This window comes from Bombina bombina, chromosome 2 (assembly GCF_027579735.1).
Source record: "Bombina bombina isolate aBomBom1 chromosome 2, aBomBom1.pri, whole genome shotgun sequence".
In the NCBI taxonomy this organism is placed as follows: Eukaryota; Metazoa; Chordata; class Amphibia; order Anura; family Bombinatoridae; genus Bombina; species Bombina bombina.
In genome coordinates this window covers 837,447,586-837,471,338 of record NC_069500.1, presented here as the reverse complement: position 1 = coordinate 837,471,338, position 23,753 = coordinate 837,447,586, and the positions used below count along the sequence as shown (strand labels likewise).

General features: G+C 37.2%; 1 protein-coding gene across 1 annotated transcript in view; it reads left to right on the top strand.

Annotated features, from left to right (window-relative positions):
- The first annotated feature begins 8,803 nt into the window (after nucleotides 1-8,803).
- Nucleotides 8,804-23,753, top strand: part of MYDGF (myeloid derived growth factor) — a 60,600-nt gene continuing 45,650 nt past the window's right edge. The window contains exons 1-4 of the mRNA XM_053703163.1: nucleotides 8,804-9,000; nucleotides 14,446-14,496; nucleotides 15,050-15,111; nucleotides 15,258-15,339. Of these exons, the coding sequence (XP_053559138.1) occupies nucleotides 8,866-9,000; nucleotides 14,446-14,496; nucleotides 15,050-15,111; nucleotides 15,258-15,339 (330 nt within the window). The 5' untranslated portion in view covers nucleotides 8,804-8,865. The remainder of the gene's footprint in view (nucleotides 9,001-14,445; nucleotides 14,497-15,049; nucleotides 15,112-15,257; nucleotides 15,340-23,753) is intronic.

Below are 23,753 nucleotides of genomic sequence, written 5' to 3'. Positions count from 1 at the left end.
TGTGCTACATTGTTTATGTGTAATAAAATCCTTAAATTCTTTGACATCACCCGACACTTCTCCTTCAACTATCGATATCCTTGCCCTTAGGCGCTGTACACACTCCCATTTCATTGGAATCCCTTTATACAACAATTGCATATACAAACTGGAAAAAAGGGCATACGTTGGCACCAATACAAATATTACTATTTTGAATAAGCAACAGATATTAAGGGTTAATAACCATTGGGTCACTGATTTCACTATGAATATATACAGAGTAGATCCCCCTCCATGCCATGCAATTGTTTTTAACCTGGCCCAATGGTGTTTTGGGCACAGAAATTGATGCCAACCCTGGCATAGGTGCTGTAATTACCATTTTTGTATAAGTAAATTAAATTTTCAAAGGGTTAATGACTATTTTGCCACTGGTTTTACTGTTAATATATGTAAGGTAGATCCCTCTCCATGACATGCAGTTGTTTTTATCCTGGTCCAATGGTGTGTTGTGCACAGAAATTGATGCCAAGAGAGATTTCACACACACAATGTGAAGAACATATGTGCAGAGTTACTTAGAAATTGCTACTATTGTGTGAAAAAGCTCATACAGATTCCATATCTGAGCAGTCCCATCTTAAAAGGACCCTTTGCTGGAAAAAAAGAAGGTCTATCATTCATTTCAGATGAGGGCTTTTATGTCCCTCTAGGATGAAGTTTATTAACATAAAAATGTTTATCACCGGAATCCACAGCTAAAACAGATTAGGCATCAGTTGTCCTCCTTATGATATGAATAATCACCATGAGAAACAATGAACACTTCCCCCAATGACTACCATGGAGTTTGCTATGAAACTCTTGGAAGGCTACTATATAGCTGAGAGCTCTAGTGTAAGTAAACAATTGTATACATTGTAAAAAGGTTTATTTGTAGCAGAGCAACATTAAACACCTTGTAATTACAATACTTTTTCTTTCCTAAGATATGGTGGGGGCTACTTATCAAGCCGTCTACTTTTCTGGCTTCGCCGGCCCAATACGTCCGCCTAAGCTCGCCTACCTTCGCCGCCGCGGACCTTGAATACGTTCGCCTAAGTTATCAAATAAAGCTGTCAAAAAGCCGCGGGGCGATGAGCAGCGGACTGTGACAGTTATCACTCATCCGATCTCGCTGCCCTTCGGCTTTTTCCCAGCTTTATTGCTAGCCTGTCACTAAGCACTCACACTAAACTACACTGTTCTACCCCCTATACCGGCGCCCCCGGAGGCCCCCGCAACTAAATAAAGTTACTAACCCCTAAACCGCCGCTCCTAGACCCCGCCGCAAGTCTTATAAATGTATTAACCCCTAAACCGCCGCTCCCGGACACCGCTGCCACCTACATTATACCTAGTAACCCCTATCCTGCCCCCCTATACCGTCGCCCTCTATTATAAAATTATTAACCCCTATCCTGCTGATCCCGCACCTCTCCGCAACTAAATAAATAGTTTAACCCCTAAACCGCCGCTCCATGAACCCGCCGCAACCTATAATAAATTTATTAACCCCTATCCTGCTCCCCACTACGCCGCCGCCACTGTAATAAAATGATTAACCCCTAAACCTAAGTCTAACCCTAACCATAACGCCCCCCTAACTTAAATATTAATTAAATAAATCTAAATAAATTAACTCTTATTAACTAAATGAATCCTATTTAAAACTAAATACTTACCTTTAAAATAAACCCTAATATAGCTACAATATAAATAATAATTATATTCTAGCTATCTTAGGATTTATTTTTATTTTACAGGTACCTTTCAATTTATTTTAACCATGTACAATAACTATTAAATAGTTATTAACTATTTAATAGCTTACCTAGCTAAAATAAAGAGAAATGTACCTGTGAAATAAATCCTAACCTAAGTTACAATTACACCTAACACTACACTATACTTTAATAAATTATTCCTATTTAAAACTAAATACTTACCTGTAAAATAAACCCTAAGATAGCTACAATGTAATTAATAATTATATTCTAGCTATCTTAGGATTTATATTTATTTTACAGGTAACTTTGTATTTATTTTAGCTAGTTAGAATAGTTATTAAATAGTTATTAACTATTTAATAACTACCTAGCTAAAAGAAATACAAAATTACCTGTAAAATAAATCCTAACTTAAGTTACAATTAAACCTAATACTACACTATCATTAAATTAACTAAATAAACTACCTACAAAGAACTACAATGAAATACAATTACATAAACTAACTAAAGTACAAAAAATAAAAAAAGCTAAGTTACAAAAAAAAAAAAATTAAGTTACAAACATGTTAAAAATATTACAACAATTTTAAGCTACTTACACCTAATCTAAGCCCCCTAATAAAATAACAAACCCCCCCAAAATAAAAAAAATCCCTACCCTATTCTAAATTACATAAATTTCAAAGCTCTTTTACCTTACCAGCCCTTAAAAGGGCCATTTGTGGGGGCATGCCCCAAAAAGTTCAACTCTTTTGCCTGTAAAATAAAAATACAACCCCCCCCCAACATTAAAACCCACCACCCACATACCCCTAATCTAACCCAAACCCCCCTTACAAAAACCTAACACTAATCCCCTGAAGATCATCCTACCTTGAGTCGTCTTCACTCAGCCGAGCCACCAATGGAACTGAAGAGGACATCCGGAGCGGAAGAAGTTAATCCTCCAAGCGGCGCTGAAGAAATCTTCCATCCGATGAAGTCATCATCCAGGCGGCGCTGAAGAAGTCTTCGATCCGGCCGATGTCATCTTCAAAGAGGCGCTGAAGAGGTCTTCTATCCGGGCGAAGTCATCTTCCAAGCCGGGTCTTCAATCTTCCTTCCGCCGACGCGGAACCACCTTCTTCACCGACGGACTACGACGAATGACGGCTCCTTTAAGGGACGTCATCCAAGATGGCGTCCCCTCAATTCCGATTGGCTGATAGGATTCTATCAGCCAATCGGAATTAAGGTAGGAAAATCTGATTGGCTGATGGAATCAGCCAATCAGATTGAGCTCGCATTCTATTGGCTGTTCCGATCAGCCAATAGAATGCGAGCTCAATCTGATTGGCTGATTGGATCAGCCAATCGGATTGAACTTGAATCTGATTGGCTGATTCCATCAGCCAATCAGATTTTCCTACCTTAATTCCGATTGGCTGATAGAATCCTATCAGCCAATCGGAATTGAGGGGACGCCATCTTGGATGACGTCCCTTAAAGGAGCCGTCATTCATCGTAGTCCATCGGTGAAGAAGGTGGTTCCGCGTCGGCGGAAGGAAGATTGAAGACCCGGCTTGGAAGATGACTTCGCCCGGATAGAAGACCTCTTCAGCGCCTCTTTGAAGATGACATCGGCCGGATCGAAGACTTCTTCAGCGCCGCCTGGATGATGACTTCATCGGATGGAAGATTTCTTCAGCGCCGCTTGGAGGATTAACTTCTTCCGCTCCGGATGTCCTCTTCAGTTCCATCGGTGGCTCGGCTGAGTGAAGACGACTCAAGGTAGGATGATCTTCAAGGGATTAGTGTTAGGTTTTTGTAAGGGGGGTTTGGGTTAGATTAGGGGTATGTGGGTGGTGGGTTTTAATGTTGGGGGGGGGGTTGTATTTTTATTTTACAGGCAAAAGAGCTGAACTTTTTGGGGCATGCCCCCACAAATGGCCCTTTTAAGGGCTGGTAAGGTAAAAGAGCTTTGAAATTTATGTAATTTAGAATAGGGTAGGGATTTTTTTTATTTTGGGGGGGTTTGTTATTTTATTAGGGGGCTTAGATTAGGTGTAAGTAGCTTAAAATTGTTGTAATATTTTTAACATGTTTGTAACTTAATTTTTTTTTTTTTGTAACTTAGCTTTTTTTATTTTTTGTACTTTAGTTAGTTTATGTAATTGTATTTCATTGTAGTTCTTTGTAGGTAGTTTATTTAGTTAATTTAATGATAGTGTAGTATTAGGTTTAATTGTAACTTAAGTTAGGATTTATTTTACAGGTAATTTTGTATTTCTTTTAGCTAGGTAGTTATTAAATAGTTAATAACTATTCTAACTAGCTAAAATAAATACAAAGTTACCTGTAAAATAAATATAAATCCTAAGATAGCTAGAATATAATTATTAATTACATTGTAGCTATCTTAGGGTTTATTTTACAGGTAAGTATTTATTTTTAAATAGGAATAATTTATTAAAGTATAGTGTAGTGTTAGGTGTAATTGTAACTTAGGTTAGGATTTATTTCACAGGTACATTTCTCTTTATTTTAGCTAGGTAAGCTATTAAATAGTTAATAACTATTTAATAGCTATTGTACATGGTTAAAATAAATTGAAAGGTACCTGTAAAATAAAAATAAATCCTAAGATAGCTAGAATATAATTATTATTTATATTGTAGCTATATTAGGGTTTATTTTAAAGGTAAGTATTTAGTTTTAAATAGGATTCATTTAGTTAATAAGAGTTAATTTATTTAGATTTATTTAATTAATATTTAAGTTAGGGGGCGTTAGGGTTAGGTTTAGGGGTTAATCATTTTATTACAGTGGCGGCGGCGTAGTGGGGGGCAGGATAGGGGTTAATAAATTTATTATAGGTGGCGACGGTGTAGGGGGGGCAGATTAGGGGTTAATAAATGTATTATAGGTGGCGACGGTGTAGGGGGGGCAGGATAGGGGTTAATACATTTAATATAGGTTGCGGCGGGTTCAGGGAGCGGCGGGTTAGGGGTTAATACATTTATTATAGTTGCGGTGGGCTCCGGGAGCGGCGGTTTAGGGGTTAATATGTATAGAGTAGCTTGCGGTGGGCTCCGGGAGCGGCGGTTTAGGGGGTAATAACTTTATTTAGTTGCGGCGGTGTAGGGGGGGTCAGATTAGTGGTGTTTAGACTCGGGGTACATGTTAGGGTGTTAGGTGTAGACAGCTCCCATAGAAATCAATGGGATGTCTGTCAGCAGCGAACTTGTACTTTCGCTATGGTCAGACTCCCATTGATTCCTATGGGATCCGCCGCCTCCAGGCTGGCGCTTTGAAAACCAGGTACGCTGGGCCGTAAAAGTGCCGAGCGTACCTGCTAGTTTTTTGATAGCTAGCAAAAGTAGTGAGAATGTGCCGCACTTGTGTGCGGAACATCTGGAGTGACGTAAGAATCGATCTGTGTCGGACTGAGTCCGGCGGATCGAAGCTGACGTCACAAAATTCTACTTTTGCCGGTCTCGAGCCTTTGATAACTAAGGAGTATCAGCCTCACCACAAATACGCTGCGGAATACGCAGCGTATTTGAGGTTGACGGCTTGATAACTACCCCCCGGTGAGTTCACAGCGTCAATTACTTTTGTGAATATCACTCCTGGCCAGCAGGAGGAGGCAAAGAGCACCACAGCCAAGCTGTTAAGTATCACTCCCCTTCCCACAAACCCCAGTCTGTCATTCTCTTTGCCGTGGTGCATGGAGGAGGTGAAGTTTTTGGTGTCTAAAGAAAATTGGATTTCTGCGCTTCAAGCAAGATTTTAGGGTCTAGCCGTACTCCAGAGTACCGTCCTTCAAGATGGAAACTATCCATTAGATTCTTCCTTTAGTGCAATTGGGTCAGTTCATGACGACCATAGACCTGAAGGATGCGTACCTTGATGTTCCTATTCACAGGGATAATTACAAATTTTTGAGATTCGCCTTTCAGGACAAACACTTTCAGTTTGTGGCTTTTCCGTTTGGCCTTGCCACAGCTCCCAGAATATTATCAAAGGTTGTGGGGGCTCACTTGGCAGTGATCCGGTCTCTGAATTGCAGTGGCACCCTATCTGGACGACATATTTTTTCAGGCGCCATCTTTCCAACAAGCAAACTCTCACACAGAGATCTTGTTGTTTTTTCTACGTTATCTTAAACCTCAGGCAACTCTACACCTTGTGTTACTCCTTTTTTCTCCATTTACCTTCGTTCGAATAACTGGGGTTTGTGGGAAGGGGAGTGATACTTAACAGCTTGGCTGTGGTACTCTTTGCCTCCTCCTGCTGGCCAGGAGTGATATTCACAAAAGTAATTGATGACGCTGTGAACTCACCATATCTTAGGAAAGAAAAAGTATTGTAATTACAAGGTGTTTAATGTTGCTCTGCTACAAATAAACCTTTTTACAATGTATACAATTGTTTACTTACGCTAGAGCTCTCAGCTATATAGTAGCCTTCCAAGAGTTTCATAGCAAACTCCATGGTAGTCATTGGGGGAAGTGTTCATTGTTTCTCATGGTGATTATTCATATCATAAGAGGACAACTGATGCCTAATCTGTTTTAGCTGTGGATTCCGGTGATCAACATTTTTATGTTAATAAACTTCATCCTAGAGGGACATAAAAGCCCTCATCTGAAATGAATGATAGACCCTCTTTTTTTCCAGCAAAGGGTCCTTTTAAGATGGGACTGCTCAGATATGGAATCTGTATGAGCTTTTTCACACAATAGTAGCAATTTCTAAGTAACTCTGCACATATGTTCTTCACATTGTGTGTGTGAAATCTCTCTTGGCATCAATTTCTGTGCCCAAAACACCATTGGACCAGGATAAAAACAACTGCATGTCATGGAGGGGGATCTACCCTACATATATTTACAGTAAAACCAGTGGCAAAATAGTCATTAACCCTTTGAAAATATCTGTTACTTATTCAAAAATGGTAATTACAGCACCTATGCCAGGGTTGGCATCAATTTATGTGCCCAAAACACCATTGGGCCAGACTAAAAACAAATGCATGTCATGGAGGGGGATCTACCCTGTATATATTCATAGTGAAATCAGTGGCCCAATTGTTATTAACCCTTTGAAAATATCTTTTACTTATTAAAAAATGAGAATTAGAGCACCTATGCCCCGGGGTTGGCATCAATTTCTGTGCCCAAAACACCATTGGGCCAGGCTAAAAACAATTGCATGTCATGGAGGGGGATCTACCCTGTATATATTCATAGTGAAATAAGTGGCCCAATGGTCATTAACCTTTTGAAAATATATGTTACTTATTCAAAAATGGCAATTACAGCACAAATGCCAGTGTTGGCATCAATTTCTGCGCCCCAAAAAAACCATTGGGCCAGGCTAAAAACAATTGCATGTCATAGAGGGAGATCTACCCTGTATATATTCGGTGGTCTGACAAAATGCAGAAAGACATTTGGCAGACGGACATTTGGCTGACAGACAGAAAGCTAAAGAATGTTCCGATTTCGGCCGAGGGCAGATACGTTCCAGAGTGCTCTGTTCTAATCAGAGCCTCGGGCGCCGCAACTGCCTCTGGGAACCTTACCATGGGTCCCAGGCTGCACGTTTTGTAATTCTCTGTCTGGGAAACTATCAAATCTATCTATTTATCAAATCTATCTATCGTATCTATCAAATGTATCTATTGATCTATCTATCTAATCTATGTATCTATCTATCAAATCTATCTATCTCGTGGCCGGACTGTTATGTGACAGCCACTTGTGTTTCGGCCAAGTGTCCGGCTACGATATATTCATAGCGAAATCAGTGGCACAATGGTTATTAACCCTTTGAAAATATCTGATACTTATTCAAAATAGTAATACTGTATTGGTATTGGTGCCAGTGTATGCCCTTTTTTCCAGTTTGTATATCCAATTGTTGTATAAAGGGATTCCACCTCTGTATAACTACATTATATAAATCATATTATTTTAATAAAACCTATATTTTTTATTTTAAAGTCAATTTAAAGCAGTCTGACAAAAAATGAATAAGAAACCAACTTCTATGAATAAGAAACAGAATTTCACGAATAAGAAACAGCTTGAATAAGAAACCAACTTCCTTGTCGTGTATAAGCTAATGAACTCTCTTGTTCTTACGCTTTCATTTCTATTTTAAATACAAGTTTAAAATACATAACTACAATTCTAGCTGATTTTCACTAATTATGCAGTGACTCATACCCCCACAAACATACAAACAAGAGACAACAATTTGTGTATAGTTAGCAAGTTCAATTTTGCTTATCTTAGTGGTTTCCTATTGCTCATCTGCAGTCCCATATAACAGCTTCTCCCCTACAAAATAAATAATAGAATGAATAAAAACGAATGTTAGGCTCCATGTGTAATATTTTGCCACATTTTCTAATCAGGATCCAAGCTTCTTGTTTCATGAAAACACATATTCGTGTTTGTTCCGCGTCCAACACAAAATCAAGAAGCAAGCAAGTTGATTTGAGTCTCCCGCACTTCTGCTTCACAGACTCTATGTACCATGTGATCACTGTAGCAGTCATGTGACTGATGTGATGTCAGTGGGTCCTTTAAAGGGATGGAATCTAGCCGCTACCGTACCGTTTTACTGTCTTCCAGAATACAGATGCATCCGCTGAGATACTGAAGCAGTGACACATATTAAAATGCAAGTGCATATGAAATTCAGAGCCCAAATAATTCCATAACACGTACAATTGGTTCATTTAAGCCACATAAGGTTCTAATATATATTAATGAATCTCCAAAGTCCAATATACAATTAAAACCGAGATATGCACTCTAAATAACCATTCGTTTTGAGGGGTTTTCCGCCATGTCAAGGAGCAAAAACAATACAAGCGATTCTACGCCCCTAAATTCTCTGTCTCTGATCAAAACAATCTGGTCTAATCTAGTCAAACTGCCGAATTGTTCGAACCACTTCCGGTCCGTATTTAGAATTGCTGATTGACAGCTCCAGGAAGTAGTAGTCGGTTTTTATGTCTATGATCATGGGACAGTCTATCTTGCATCTCTATGGTTGGGAGGTCTTGTCAAATTCAATGTGCTGACGTTGCCTTACTAGTGAGTGAGTGTAGAAAGATGGCTGCGGCCTTGGTACTCGGTTCTGTGTGTCTCATGATGCTCCTGGCTGACATTTGTGCCCAGGAGAATACCAGGACCGAGGAGTTCGACGTTAGACCCGGAGGTCTGGAGCACAGCTACACCCTTAGCCTGGTAATAAGCAGTAAAAACTACAAAAATAGGGCTGCGTAGATAGAAATGTAAAGAAGGTGTTGTGCAATTCTGTAAATAACACAGTAAGATAATTGTTTCTGACTATATTATTACGTCCAGATTAATCTTTTTAAAGGAACAAATTCTCGTTGATTCATAACTTTCTTGTTCTATTGGGAATCTCATCCTTAAAGAATTTGAAACCCCAAAAAGTGTATTCTGTGATTCAGAGCATACCATTTTAAGAAAAGTTTCCAATTTATTTCTATTCTCAAATTTGCTTTGTTTGCATTATGTTCTGTGTTTTGAGATACCTAGGTTGGCAATTGGGGCTCTACATGGCAGGAAATAGTGCCACCATCTAGTGCTCTTCCAAATGGATAACATTCTTGCAAAAGTGCTGCCATATAGTCTTCCAGAAATGAGCCAGTGTTCTATCATTTTTCACGACCCATAAGAATGCTGGACCTCATCACTTTAGTGATGTGGAATCAGTTGTTGGAGGTGTTAGTGCAAATCCCCGCTGTGCGCATGCGCTTCTTTGAGTCACTGCATCAAATATATATATATACATACACAATGCACTGTAATTCCCCCATCTTCACTATCTTTTTAGCCTCTCCCTGGGGAGTTCAAGGGGGAAGCCTCCCTTGTAAACCTCAATCCCCAAGGTGCGCTTGGGGTGGATGACAGAGGATGAAGATGGGAGAATTACACTGCATCGTGTATATATGTGTGGTTAGCAAGCAGTTCTATTGTAGAGATTAACTTATGTGGTGGAACGCCTGCGCAGTGATTCAATTTTTGACAGACTTGCGGCAATTGGAATGTGGTGAGGCGGTGGAACATATGCATAGTGAAGGAATTTGCGGTCCAACAGCTGATTCTTATAGGGTTGAAAAAATTAAAGAACACTGGCTTCTTAGCATATGTCCCTGCTTTGTAACAAAAGATACCAAAAGAATGAAGAAACATTGATAATAGAAGTACATTTATTAAGTTGTTTAAAATTGGGTTTTATATCCCTAATGACTCCATTTGGTTTTGTAAAATAAATATTTTCTGATAATTAGTCCACTTCAGAGAAGCATAAGTGCATGAAGGTTTATAAAGATAACTAGGAGCACTTTTTCATTGTACATTTCACTTCTAGGACATAATAGTGCATTAACAAAATGTTTTAATGCATTAGAGCATTTATTATTGCTAAGTTGCTTGCCTCTATATGTTTTACCCCTGCAAAGGGGTTAAACACACAAACGCCACTTAGATACTAGGCCGAAACGTACGTATGTCTGGGGTTTTGCTGTTTCTCTCGTTCAGAGAGGGATTGCCTGGTATTTCGGGACTGGACTGTACTGTGAAGTCAGGATCAGACTGATATGCTACAGGAAAGTTCTTCTCTGTGAAAGGCACGTGTTGAGCAAAAAGAGGCTGCTTCTAGGGTGGTAACTAGCCATAGAACAAGCTATTATGCTATTGTTCGTTCCCAGGTTGAGCGCTTCTCTCTTTATATTTATGCAACTTAGATATGTTTTGTTCATAGTGAAGATTAGCTTGAGAATAATATGTATGTGTTTTTGTTCTAATTATATAAGTTCCTTAAATGTTGAAGAATTAAAAGGATATGAAACCCAATGGTTTTTTCTTTCATGATTCAGATAGAGCATGCAATTTTAAGCAACTTTCTAATTTACTCCTATTACCAGTTTTCTTAGTTCTCGTGGTATCTTTATTTGAAAAAAAGCAGAAATGTAAGCTTAGGAAGCTGGCCCATTTTTTGTTCAGAACCCTGGGTAGTGCTTGCTGATCGTTGATATAAACAAAGAAGGCGCCACCATAGTGCACAATCAGTAGTTAAAAACACGCCATTCATGCAAGTGATACTGTACTTACAAGATTTCAGACACTTGAAAAGTGTCACAAGCGCCTCCTGGACTCTTAAGAGTCGTCCAGCTGACTCACACTCATGCACTTGCTGGGTCCGATATCCGTATGTGTCCGGTAATCCTCTGGGCTGGAAGACAACCAACGTCTGATGTACAATCCTTCCACCGCAGCACGCCTCAGGGAGCTAGGTCAGTGGTGTAACCGGAGATATCTTTCAACCAAGGATCACAGTGCAAGTGTATAGAAATAAAAGTTTGTGGCACAAAAGTCCAGCAGCAGCTGCACAGGAAGTAAATGGGAGGGGACTTAAGAGTCCAGGAGGCACTTGTGACACTTTTCAAGTGTCTGAAATCTTGTAAGTACAGTATCGCTTGCATGAATGGCGTGTTTTTAACTACTGATTGTGCACTATGGTGGCGCCTTCTTTGTTTATATCATTCATATCTGTAGATTCTATCGTCTTGGGCCAACAACAAGAGTTTTGAAGAAGCAGCTTGCCACCACACATTGAACCAAATACCAGCGGTTTGTTGGATATCCATTTTTGGACTTTGAACTTTTTTTGCAATTATCATTTTGTTATTATTTTGCAACTATTTTTAATTATTTTTTCAATTTATTATTAGTTTAATGCCAAAATATTTCCCTTTGGAGTTTATATGTTTAGTCAGGAAATGTCCTGCCAACTTATATCTTATTATTGGTGATTAATATTCACATTTAAATACTTAGGTTTCTTTATGTAACCAGTATATGTTTTAGTCTCGAATATCAATAGGTATCAGACTTTATTATCACATTGTTGGCGCACTGATTTTTATGTTTTGCTTGCTGATTGTTGGCTACATTTAGTCACCAATCAGCAAGAGCTAGCCAGGTACTGACCCAAAAATATGCCAGCTCCTAAGCTTTACATTCCTGCTTTTTAAGTAAAGACACCAAGAGAACAAATGAAAATTGATAATAGGAGTAAATTAGAAAGTTGCTTAAAATTGCATGTTCTATCTGGATCATAAAAGAAAAAAATTGGGTTTCATATTCCTTTTAAATGTAAAGTTTTAGTTTCAATAAAGTAATTGGTGACACCATGTTAAAATCTGTTTTCCTTAACTTTTTTTTTCTACTGAGAACAATTAGTGACAGTTCTCACATATCTCATAAGGGGATATGTGATAACAGGCTTAAAGTGAAAGTAAATCCTAAGCGTTTTACCAACGTTAGGATTTACAATTGAAACAAATAAAGGGCACTTTCTAAATCCTGAGCGTTTTACCAACGCTAGGATTTACAATTGAAACAAATAAAGGGCACTTTCATTCATAAAGTATAAGATACTTCATGTAGAAAGCTCCTTTATTTGATTCAACCGATCGCCGCTCTTAGCTCCTACAGCAGCGCACGACTAAAACATTTTTTGGCTAAGAGGTGAGGTTTTCACCTTTTAGCCAATAGCCGTCCGGTAAATCCGTCTCCCATGGGCGCCAAGCCGGATTTACCGCACGGCTATTGGCTAAGAGGTGAAAACGTCACCTCTTAGCCAAATTTTTTTTAGCCGTGAGCTGCTGTAGCAGCTAAGATCGGCAATCGATTGCATCAAATAAAGGAGCTTTCTACATGAAGTATCTTATACTTTATGAATGAAAGTGCCCTTTATTTGTTTCAATAGTAAATCCTAGTGTTTGTAAAACTCTAGGATTGACTTTCACTTTAAAGGGACAGTCAATTAAAAAAAAAACGTTTAAAAAGACAGATAATCCCTTTATTACCAGTTCCCCAGTTTTTCTCAGAAAACATGGTTTTATTTATACTTTTTACTTCTGTGATTACCTTGTAGCTAATCCTCTTTTGACATCCCCTGATCCCATGACTTTTTTTATTTTTTTTATTATCTATTGACTTGCATTTAAGCCAATTAGTGCAGTGTCACCCATAACCCACGGGCGTGAGCACAATGTTGTCTATATGGCTCACATGAACTAGCACTCATCTGTCGTGAAAAGCTAATAAACAAGCATGTCATAAGAGGCTGTCTGTTGTGGCTTAGACACAGGCAGAAATTTAGAGGTTTAAATGTTATAAAGTATATTAACCCTTTGGCTGCTAAGCCATTTCCCACCTGGGTGCTAATATTTTTTTTTATTTTTGAAAACATTTTTTTTTTTTTACTTTTTTTTTTTTTTTTTTTTTTTTTTTTTTTTTTACAGACCCCCAATACTTAAACTGTTGGAAAGGTTAAGCGATTACCTTTCCAACAATGGGTCTTGGGGGTCTGTAGCGGCTTAGATGCCTGAGATACAGGCTTCTAAGCAGCATGCCCCCCTCCTCCTATACTTAACATTGTTAAGTATAAATAAAGTTGCGCAGTGACGTCATCATGTCATTGCGCATCACGTGAAGCCCCGGCAATGCCTGTCACTCTACAGGCACGATCGCCGGGGTAGGAGCAGTAAGGAGCCCCCAGATCTCCCTCAAGGTGGGGGAGTGCTCATGACGGCTCTGAGCCGTCATTAGCACCAGAGTGTGAAACTCTGTGACGGCTCAGAGCCGTCATTAACACTCAAAGGGTTAATATAACAATGTCGGTTGTGCAAAGCTGGGGAATGGGTAGTAAAGGCGTTGCCTATCTTTTTAAACAATAATAATTTTTGTGTTGACTGTCCCTTTAAGCATAACAAGTTATACCATTGCAGCACCCAGTATTTCATTTCAATTCATGGGAATTGGGAGAGTTAAATTAAAGGAAAGGGGAAGACAATAAATAATGAAAGAATATTGCAAAGTTGTTTTACTACTCATAATAAATCATTCATATTATATTCTCAGAGTATTTGATGTCTATTTTAAACTGAATGGATATGTTGCTGCCAAAGACACATTGAAATGTATTTGGATCAACAGCAAATACTGTTATTAAAGGGACATAAAACTCAAATACTAAATCACTTGACAGTGATGTAGTATAAGTGTACAAAGCTGACAGAAAATATCACCTAAACATCTCACTGTAAAAAGGGAAGATATTTTACCTCAATTTCTTCAGCTCACAACAGTAAGTGCTCTGTGAACATTTATACTTATGTTGCTGTCCAGCTGCAAGTTGGGGGGGAAAAAGCCAATCAACATCTGCAGTGCTGAGATCTTGCTCTTGTGAGATTTTATAGTAAGCTTTCTTAAAGTGAATAGGAAAATAACATGACTGTGCCTGCACATGCCCGATGCACACTTCCTTTCAAGTCCTGGGACTAGCATCCTGATTGGCTGTTTAAAGTCACTTTACAGTGGGGTGTGAATACTTAGGAAATGTTGAGGTAAAATATCTTCCTTTTTTACATAGAGATGTTCAGGTAATATTTCTAGTCCTCTTTTAAACAGCTATGCTGCATCACTTTCAAGCGCTTCAACATTTGGTTATCATGTCCCTTTGACGTCAAATGTGTATTTTTTCATATATCAACATGAATTGTTATGAAAAGTTCATGTTTACTTTGATACACTATCTTGTGTCGTCGCTATATTTGAGTTACAAAAACATCAATTATATTATGTTTCTTGTAGGGTGATAATTCCTGTATCTTCACTTACGCAGCTCAAGGAGGAACCAATGAGGTAAACTGATTTGATTTGCACAGTATGAATTTTATTTGCTCATATATGGTTAACATATCAGGATTTTTCTTTTATACTTATATATATGGAATGATTGCTGACTAAAAGGCACACCTATCTGATTCCTTATAATTATACATAAATTGTGACATCCGAATACAAATCTAAATGTACAAATACAATTTTATTTTATTTTTTAAGTTCCATTTTGTTTTTTGGAAGTTTTTCTTTTTTTGGAAATACAATAAAAAATATTTTTGAAACACTTCCAGTATGTGTCAAAACACTGTCAAAAATAGATGCTAGGTTCCCATGTATGTATTGTGTGAAATGCTGGAGAATTATTTTAGGCATAATTTCCTTTAGACAACATTATTTTGACACTTTCCAGATCTCTAACACCGCAAGAAACAGGAGTATGCACACTATAAATTTAAGTATATATACTGTCCGTCTTGCTCAATTGAGAATAGTATGATGCATAACACAGAGAATGGTATGAAGCCCTTTGTACATAGTTCAATGTTTCTAAATATTTGCTTTGTGTCCTCAGAAGTGGCAGATCAGCGTTGGACTGAGTGAGGACAAACAGCTCTTTTCATGCTCCATCTGGAGGTGAGAAGTCAAGGGAAATATACCCCTCTTTCTTTGGCCTTTGTCTGTGCCATAGTTAGCTTCTTCTCAGTATTTGGGAAGTAGCTTTTGCTGGCCTATCTGTCTCTTACTGTTTTGTGTGTATTATCCATATTTCTCTGTTTTAGGCCCCAAGGAAAATCATACTTGTTCTTCATGTCATTTAAAGCAGAAGTGACCAAAGGAAAAATAGAATACAGTGAAGCTTATGTAAGTTAAGATAAGACTGATACACTTATCATCATCGCTTCTACCTCTTTACATTGTTAGTGCTGCTGAAAACTGCTGTTATTTCTTTACCACATCAGCATGAATGCTTTTTCCCCTAAAATCAATATGCCACACCTTCAACATGGCTTTCTCATACCACTCATTCTCTCCCTGCCCCATAATCTAACTTTACAATTGTTTAAAGGGATATGAAACCCACTTTTTTTTTCTTTCATTATTCAGATAGAGCATACAATTTAAAGCAACTTTCTAATTTACACCTATTATCAATATTTATTCATTCTCTTGGTATCTTTATTCAAAAAAGCAGAAATCTAAGCTTAGGAACCTGTGTTCTAAAATTAGTCTTGACTTATAAAAATTCCGGACCCTCGTCCCTTCCGGTGACGTGACATCAGCTGTTGGAAGCGTGTGGCACTCACTGCGCATGCGCAAACAGCCCAACCTCCCAAAATCAGCTGTTTAGGTCTAAGCAAAGGGTTGAGCAAATTCTATGGCCATTTGACAGCATTGCACATACGTGCACAATTACCGCACATAAGCAGACGGCCCAACTCCTCAAGATCAGCTTAATAAGCAGCATCAGAGGCTCCATGATTTCTACAGGCGAGTTGCCTTCAGTGCGCATGTGCTCGCAGCGTAAAATGTGAATTGTAAAAACAAACCAACATACAAGTTTCACAAATATAATACAATTTGTGAATTTCAAATTTTACAGTATAGGGCGGATTCTATTAGGCAAATTAATGTACAGCGTCATGTGGCCCCACAAAATGTAACGGTTGTCTGTCTACATACAGTGATCACACCAAAGGTTTATGGAAGGAACCATTTACAGATTGAAATAAATTTTGTGGGGCCACATGACGCTGTACATTAATTTGTTTAATAGAATCCACCCTATACTGTAAAATTTTAAAATTTGGTATTCACATATTTTATTATATTTGTAAAACTTGCATGTTGGTTTGTTTTTCCCAATTCCCATTTTAGGCATGCACACTGAAGTCAACTCACCTGTAGAAATCATGGACCCTCTGATGCAGCTTATTAAGCTGATTGTGAGAAGTTGGGCCTTGTGTGCGCATGCGCAATGCAGCCTAATGGCCATAGAATTCCTCAACCCTTTGCTTAGTCCTAAACAGCTGATTTTGGGAGGTTGGGCCGTTTGCGCATGCGCAGTGAGTGCCACACGCCTCCAACAGCTGATGTCACATCACTGGAAGTGATGCAGGTCCGGAATTTTTATGCGTCGAGACTAATTTTAGAACACCGGCCCATTTTTGGTTTGGCACCTGGGTAGCGCTTGCAGATTGGTGGTTACGTTTAGCCACCAATCAGCAAATTCTACCCAAATGCTAAACCAAAAATGGGTCGGCTCCTAAGCTTACATTGCTGCTTTTTCAAATAAGGATAGGATACCAAGAGAATAAAGAAAAAATGATAATGGAAGTAAAGTAGAAAATTGCTTAAAATTGCATATTCTATCTGAATAATGAGAGAAAAAAATGTGGGTTTCATAACACATAATGCTAGTTTATGTCCCGCTTAGCAACAATGCTTTTTACCTCTTGTTCCCATTTAAACATATATTTTATAATTCTATACATGTGCATACCCATCTTGCATTCAGCTACATTTTTATTTTTATTTAACTGTACTGTATACTAGGAATGGGCGAATGTGTTTATATCCGAATTCGAATGTTAGAACGAATGTTATTGTAGAAATTCGATTTACATAATAGAATGTTGTAAACAAAAAATAGGGTCGAGCGCTAAACCTCTCCTACTATGCCTGACTGGAATAACTACCTCCTCCCTAGGTAGTTCAAATGAAAATCAAACAAACAATTAATAAGTCTGGCGCTTAAAGCCGTAGGATATATAGATAGATCTCAAAATTAATATACGTATTATCCCTATACACAAAAACCAAATTTCCTCTTAAAAATAAATTTCAACAATGAATTAATGCATACACTGACAAATTTTATTTCTAGATTATAATATGATATTTAAAATCACTAAAAATTAAATCGTTCCAACCACAGTCACACTACAATATACAATTCAATAATAGCACATTTGATAGTAGAATAACAGTATGAATTAAAAGTAGCCAATTTCATAAAAAGTCTCCAATTTAATGGCACATATGTAGAAACGTTAAAAGTGTCCCGTGCTTGATTTTCCAGTGTAATATATCTCTTTGTTTAAGAGTCTATAGCTCAGGGAATTCCCAATAATGGCCTGCTGAATAAGGCTATAAAAAGTGCTCCTTGTAAATTGGATATATTTCTAACTGTGAATGTTAGCACCTAACCTCTTCAGCAATTTTCAATGCACTTTGAAAAGGCGCTCTCTCCTTATATAAGAGCTCCGTGTCAAATAGTCTCAAGCGGCTGTCGGTAATAGCCCCTGATTAGGTAAACAGTTCAAGTATAACAAGGCAGCTTTCTCACCTTATATTAAGTTCTCATAAGCGCTGTCAGCAGACTCCCAGTCGATGGGTAAAACAGTGAGGCTTTCTTACCTCTTAACCATGTCTCCGTGTCAGTTTCGTTACCTGACTCGACACTCCGGCTTCTTCTCTGTCTCCCCTGTCTGCGGCTATCACACTCCGTTGGTGACGTCACCCGGTTTCCGGATTTCACAGGTGACTGTTTACTTGCGCAAGTATTTGGTGAGTTTCTCCCGAACGTCCTCTGCTCTTAGTACATCAAGTATGCAGAGTCTGATAATCTTCCTTGTTCTAGATCTTTGTTTGGAGACTATCTTGTAAGTAATTCCAAATGGCAGGACAGACCTTCCTTCTACGCGTTTCAACCCGGTCAATGGGTCTTTATCAAGATGCTGTTTCCTGCACTTTCTTGCCTTTAAATATCCTGTCGTTACAGGTAATTGGTGAGCCTCCTACTTCCTCCCACAGGTGTATTAGTGGAGGGAGAATCTTAAGCGCATGGTATCCATTAATCAAGCATTGAGGGAACAACTTTTATCTTAGCATTATTTGGAAACTTATATCTTTTTTACTGTCATATCAAATATAAAAACTATAAATATATTTAAATTCATAAAAATCCTAAAAGCACTACAATATTCCACACATTTATTCATAGAACAATCAAAATATTCTTTAGGAGTATAAATATAAAAAATATATAATCAAATTTTAAGATCAAATTTCATGGGAATTAACATAGGAATTTTACATCATCAAGGGGACTAACATTCTCATTAGTATCATTTAAAATGAGTAGAATTAATAAGATTAATAAAAATCACGATATGGGGAATATATCTTATAAGAGAAGGACCATATATTTAAGAAGGCAGATCAATTTAAAAAAGTTAGAGGGTTGGGTCAATTAATTTAAAGAAAGGGGGCCAATTCCAACTCTAAATAAATTAAACCTTTGGGGTAAAGGGTATTAAAATTATAAATTAACTCAGCTTCTCTCTTTAAAAGTTTATTTTCAAAATTCCCTCCTTTCCAGTCCTTCCGTACTAAACACAGGCCCCAAAACTTGAGATCTTTTATATTATTTCTGTGAACATCTCTAAAATGTTGGTATAAGTGGGTCTCCAACTTTCCCTTCTCTATATTCCATAAGTGTTCCCTTATCCGATCCCTAAGCATCCTGGTCGTCTCCCATATATACAACAGATGGCAAGAGCATTGTAACATGTAGACCACCCCTCTGCTACTGCATCTGATAGTGTCCTTAATGGTATATTCTTTATTTGTATCAGGGATCAAAACATTCTTCTTTTTCATTCCACACCTGCAAGCTTTGCATGTGGCGCATGGAAAAAAAAACTTTACCTCCTCTCCCTTTAGATCTATTTCCTTAGTGGTATTTTTCTTTTTTCTCCTAAATTCGCTAGGGGCCAATAGTGATTTGAAGTTTCCAGTTTTTTTATACACTATCCTAGGGTACGAAGGCAACTTGTCTCCGATCACTGGATCGTTTTTTATTAGATGCCAGTGTTTCCTCAGAATCCTTTTCATTACTCCATGATCATCACTATATGTATTAATGAAGAGAACATCTAACACATCCTTTTCACTATTTTCCTTCTTGTTATATTCTAGAAGGTTATTCCTATCTGTGTTTCTCGCTTTTGTTACAGCATTCTGGATATTACTTTCCCTATATCCTCTTTCTTTAAACCTGTCTTCTAGCACTGCTACCTGGTCATTGAAATCAATCATTCTTGAACAATTCTTCCTAATCCTCAAACATTGCCCAACTGGTATATTGTCAATCCACTTCTGATAATGGCAACTAGTGGCGTGAATATAATTGTTAGTCAGTGGGTTTAAAATGGGTTTTGGTCACAAACTCCTCATTGACAACCATTATATCTAAATCTAAAAAAGTTATAGAGTTCTTACTAATCTCATAAGTAAAGGTGAGGCCTCTATCATTATTATTCATAGTATTAAATAGTTCCTTAAGGGTATCCTCACTTCCACGCCAAATGATAAGAATATCATCTATATATCTCTTAAAAAGCACGAGACTCGCACAGAGCTCCGCATACTGGAGAAAACTCTTTTCCCAGTCACCCATAAACAGGTTTGCGTAGCTCAGTGCGAATCTCGTGCCCATCGCTGTCCCCTCAATTTGAAGAAAATAACTACCATCGAAAGAAAAGTAGTTATGTTCCAAAATATAACGTATGCTATCTATTATGAAATCTCTCTGTTCTTTCACTATATCCACATCCTTAGACAGATAATTCTCCACCGCTTCCAATCCTAGATCATGTTTAATATTAGTGTAAAGCGATGACACATCGCAAGTTGCCATCAAAAATCCTTCCTCCCATTTAATTTCTCTTAATAGTCTCAGAACACTGGTTGAATCTTTCAAATAGGAGTCTAAATTAACCACGTACTTCTGCAAGAATTTGTCCACATACTCAGAAAGATTGGCTGTAATATAATCTATCCCTGAGACTATAGGTCTCCCGGGGGGATTAATTAGACTTTTATGGACTTTCGGTAAGAAATAGAATATCGGGATCTTAGGGTACTGTGGTTTAATATACACATATTCTTTTTCTGTCAAGATCCCTCACTCTCTCCCTTTGTCCAATATTCGTTCTAATTTCGTCAAACACTTTTTTTGTTGGGTCCATCTCTAATTTTCTATAGGTTTTTTTGTCACTAAGTAGTCTTTCAGCTTCTTCCTTATAACTTTTACTGTCTAAGATCACAAGACCTCCCCCTTTATCCGCCATTTTTATGGTGATATCATTGTTATTTTGTAGTTGTTCTAATATCTCCCTGTCCTTTCTGTTTAAATTTTCTTAAATTTATTCTTCCTACTCTCACTTTTTCTTAAGTCAGCTAGAACCATTTTTTCAAATGTTTCCAGGTTACTCCCTCTATCATTTTTAGGGTAGAAGTTGGACTTAGATTTCAAATTAGTATGTTTAAATTTATCCACTTCTTTGGCAGTACTACCAAAATTAACATATCTTTCAATAGGATTTTTTAGAAAAAAAACGTTTGAGGGTTAAGTTCCTTACATATTTCCTCACATTAATGTGGGTCTCGAACTTGTTCATATTTTTAGATGGTGCAAACGACAATCCTAGATTTAAAACCCTCTCCTTCTTTACTTAGTACTTTTTCACTAAGATTAAAAATACCTATTTTCTTTTTTCCTACTTCTGTCGTTTTGGCTTCTGCTTTTTCTCCTTCCTCCTCTAACTCCTCTATTTGTCTCTTTCTTTCTCTTGATCTTAGTACTCTTTCTTCCTTTCCTTGTCCATTCGTGTTTTTTGGAGGTAATAGATGTCCCTCCCTTAGGGGACCTTGACCTAAAAAAACCTTCTCCTCTTTTGTTAAATCAATTTGACTCACACTATTACTAGTGGTTGGTTGGTGTTTATTCAGATCACTTAAAGGGGTAAAACGGTTTAAGGTGGGTATCTCTAATCGTCTATTATCCCACCTATTATATTCTCTATTTCTCTGTGGGTAAGGTCTTCCCTTATATTGATAGGCCCCTTCTTCTTTTTCATAGTAATCTCCCTTCCTATACATTGCATTACTCTGACTTCCATTTTTATAGAAGTTCCCCTGTTTTTCATTCCTATATCCATTATGGTTCCCCCAATAATGTTCCCTTCCTCAAATGATTATTCCAATTATATTGGTTATCTTAATGGTTATAACGTCTATCACGATTGCAGTTCCACCATCCTTGATTCCTATTCCTAAAATTTCTATTTGTATAGTTCCCATTATTCTCTACATTAGTCCTATTAGTATAAGCTCTATTCTGATAATTGTTTCTTCTTCTATCCTGTTCCCATGAATTATTCTCTACTATTTGTATATTTTGCTCAACCTCCATATTCACTAATTCCACTTCTGTCTGATCGTTTGATGACTCAGCGATATCTCTTTCAAATTTTTTGCATTTAGTTGTTATAATCTTTTTTTATTTTTTCTATTCTTTCAATGATCACCTGTTGCCTATCCTTGAGGACTTGATCCTCCTTAATTACTTCTAATTTATCCGTAATATTCAAAATTTCATTATTAATTTGTTCAATACTTTAATTTCTGGATTTTTTAATGACTTTAATTAGTCCTCTAGATGCCTCTTTCAGGATATCATCCTGCAAAGATTCGCTCAAGACAAATGTCCAACTTTTCTTTAATTTTAGACCGCTTGGGATGATATTCTGTTCTAAATATCTATCCAGAAAAATTAATTCAATTTTTTGTCTTAATTCTCTGTTTAATACTTTTTCTAATTCCCCTACTAGTTTCAGAACATCAGCTTGTTTTATGCACTCCTCAGGTTTCTGAAATTCCCTACTAGTTAATTCAGAAAGGAGTTTATCTCTATATGAAAAGATGTCCATATCTATACTGGTTTTGCTGCTATCACCTCTAGGAAGAAAAAAAGGAAGCAATTGTAAACAAAAAATAGGGTCAAGCGCTAAACCTCTCCTACTATGCCTGACTGGAATAACTACCTCCTCCCTAGGTAGTTCAAATGAAAATCAAACAAACAATTAATAAGTCTAGCGCTTAAAGCCGTAGGATATATAGATAGATCTCAAAATTAATATACGTATTATCCCTATACACAAAAAACAAATTTCCTCTTAAAAATAAATTTCAACAATGAATTAATGCATAAACTGACAAATTTTATTTCTAGATTATAATATGATATTTAAAATCACTTAAAATTAAATCGTTCCAACCACATTCACACTACAATATACAATTCAATAATAGCACATTTGATAGTAGAATAACTATGAATTAAAAGTAGCCAATTTCATAAAAAGTCTCCAATTTAATGGCACATATGTAGAAACAGTAAGTGTCCCGTGCTTGATTTTCCAGTGTAAAATATCTCTTTGTTTAAGAGTCTATAGCTCAGGGAATTCCCAATAATGGCCTGCTGAATAAGGCTATAAAAAGTGCTCCTTGTATATTGGATATATAAATCGAGTCAGGTAACGAAACTGACACAGAGACACGGTTAAGAGGTAAGAAAGCCTCACTGTTTTACCCATCGACTGGGAGTCTGCTGATGGCGCTTATGAGAACTTAATATAAGGTGAGAAAGCTGCCTTGTTATACTTGAACTGTTTACCTAATCGGGGGCTATTACCGACAGCCGCTTGAGACTATTTGACACGGAGCTCTTATATAAGGAGAGAGCGCCTTTTCAAAGTGCATTGGAAATTGCTGAAGAGGTTAGGTGCTAACATTCACAGTTAGAAATATATCCAATTTACAAGGAGCACTTTTTATAGCCTTATTCAGCAGGCCATTATTGGGAATTCCCTGAGCTATAGACTCTTAAACAAAGAGATATTTTACACTGGAAAATCAAGCACGGGACACTTTTAACGTTTCTACATATGTGCCATTAATTTGGAGACTTTTTATGAAATTGGCTACTTTTAATTCATACTGTTATTCTACTATCAAATGTGCTATTATTGAATTGTATATTGTAGTGTGAATGTGGTTGGAACGATTGAATTTTAAGTGATTTTAAATATCATATTATAATCTAGAAATAAAATGTGTCAGTTTATGCATTAATTCATTGTTGAAATTTATTTTTAAGAGGAAATTTGGTTTTTGTGTATAGGGATAATACGTATATTAATTTTGAGATCTATCTATATATCCTACGACTTTAAGTGCCAGACTTATTAATTGTTTGTTTGATAATAGAATGTTAAGAACGAATATTCTTAAAAATTCAATTTTCAAATGTTATTTACAGTTTTCGAATGTCACATTCGAATTTGAATGTCACATTCGAATTTGAAAGTCACATTCGAATATCACATTCGAACTCGAATATTACATTTATAAAACACAATTGTAGACTA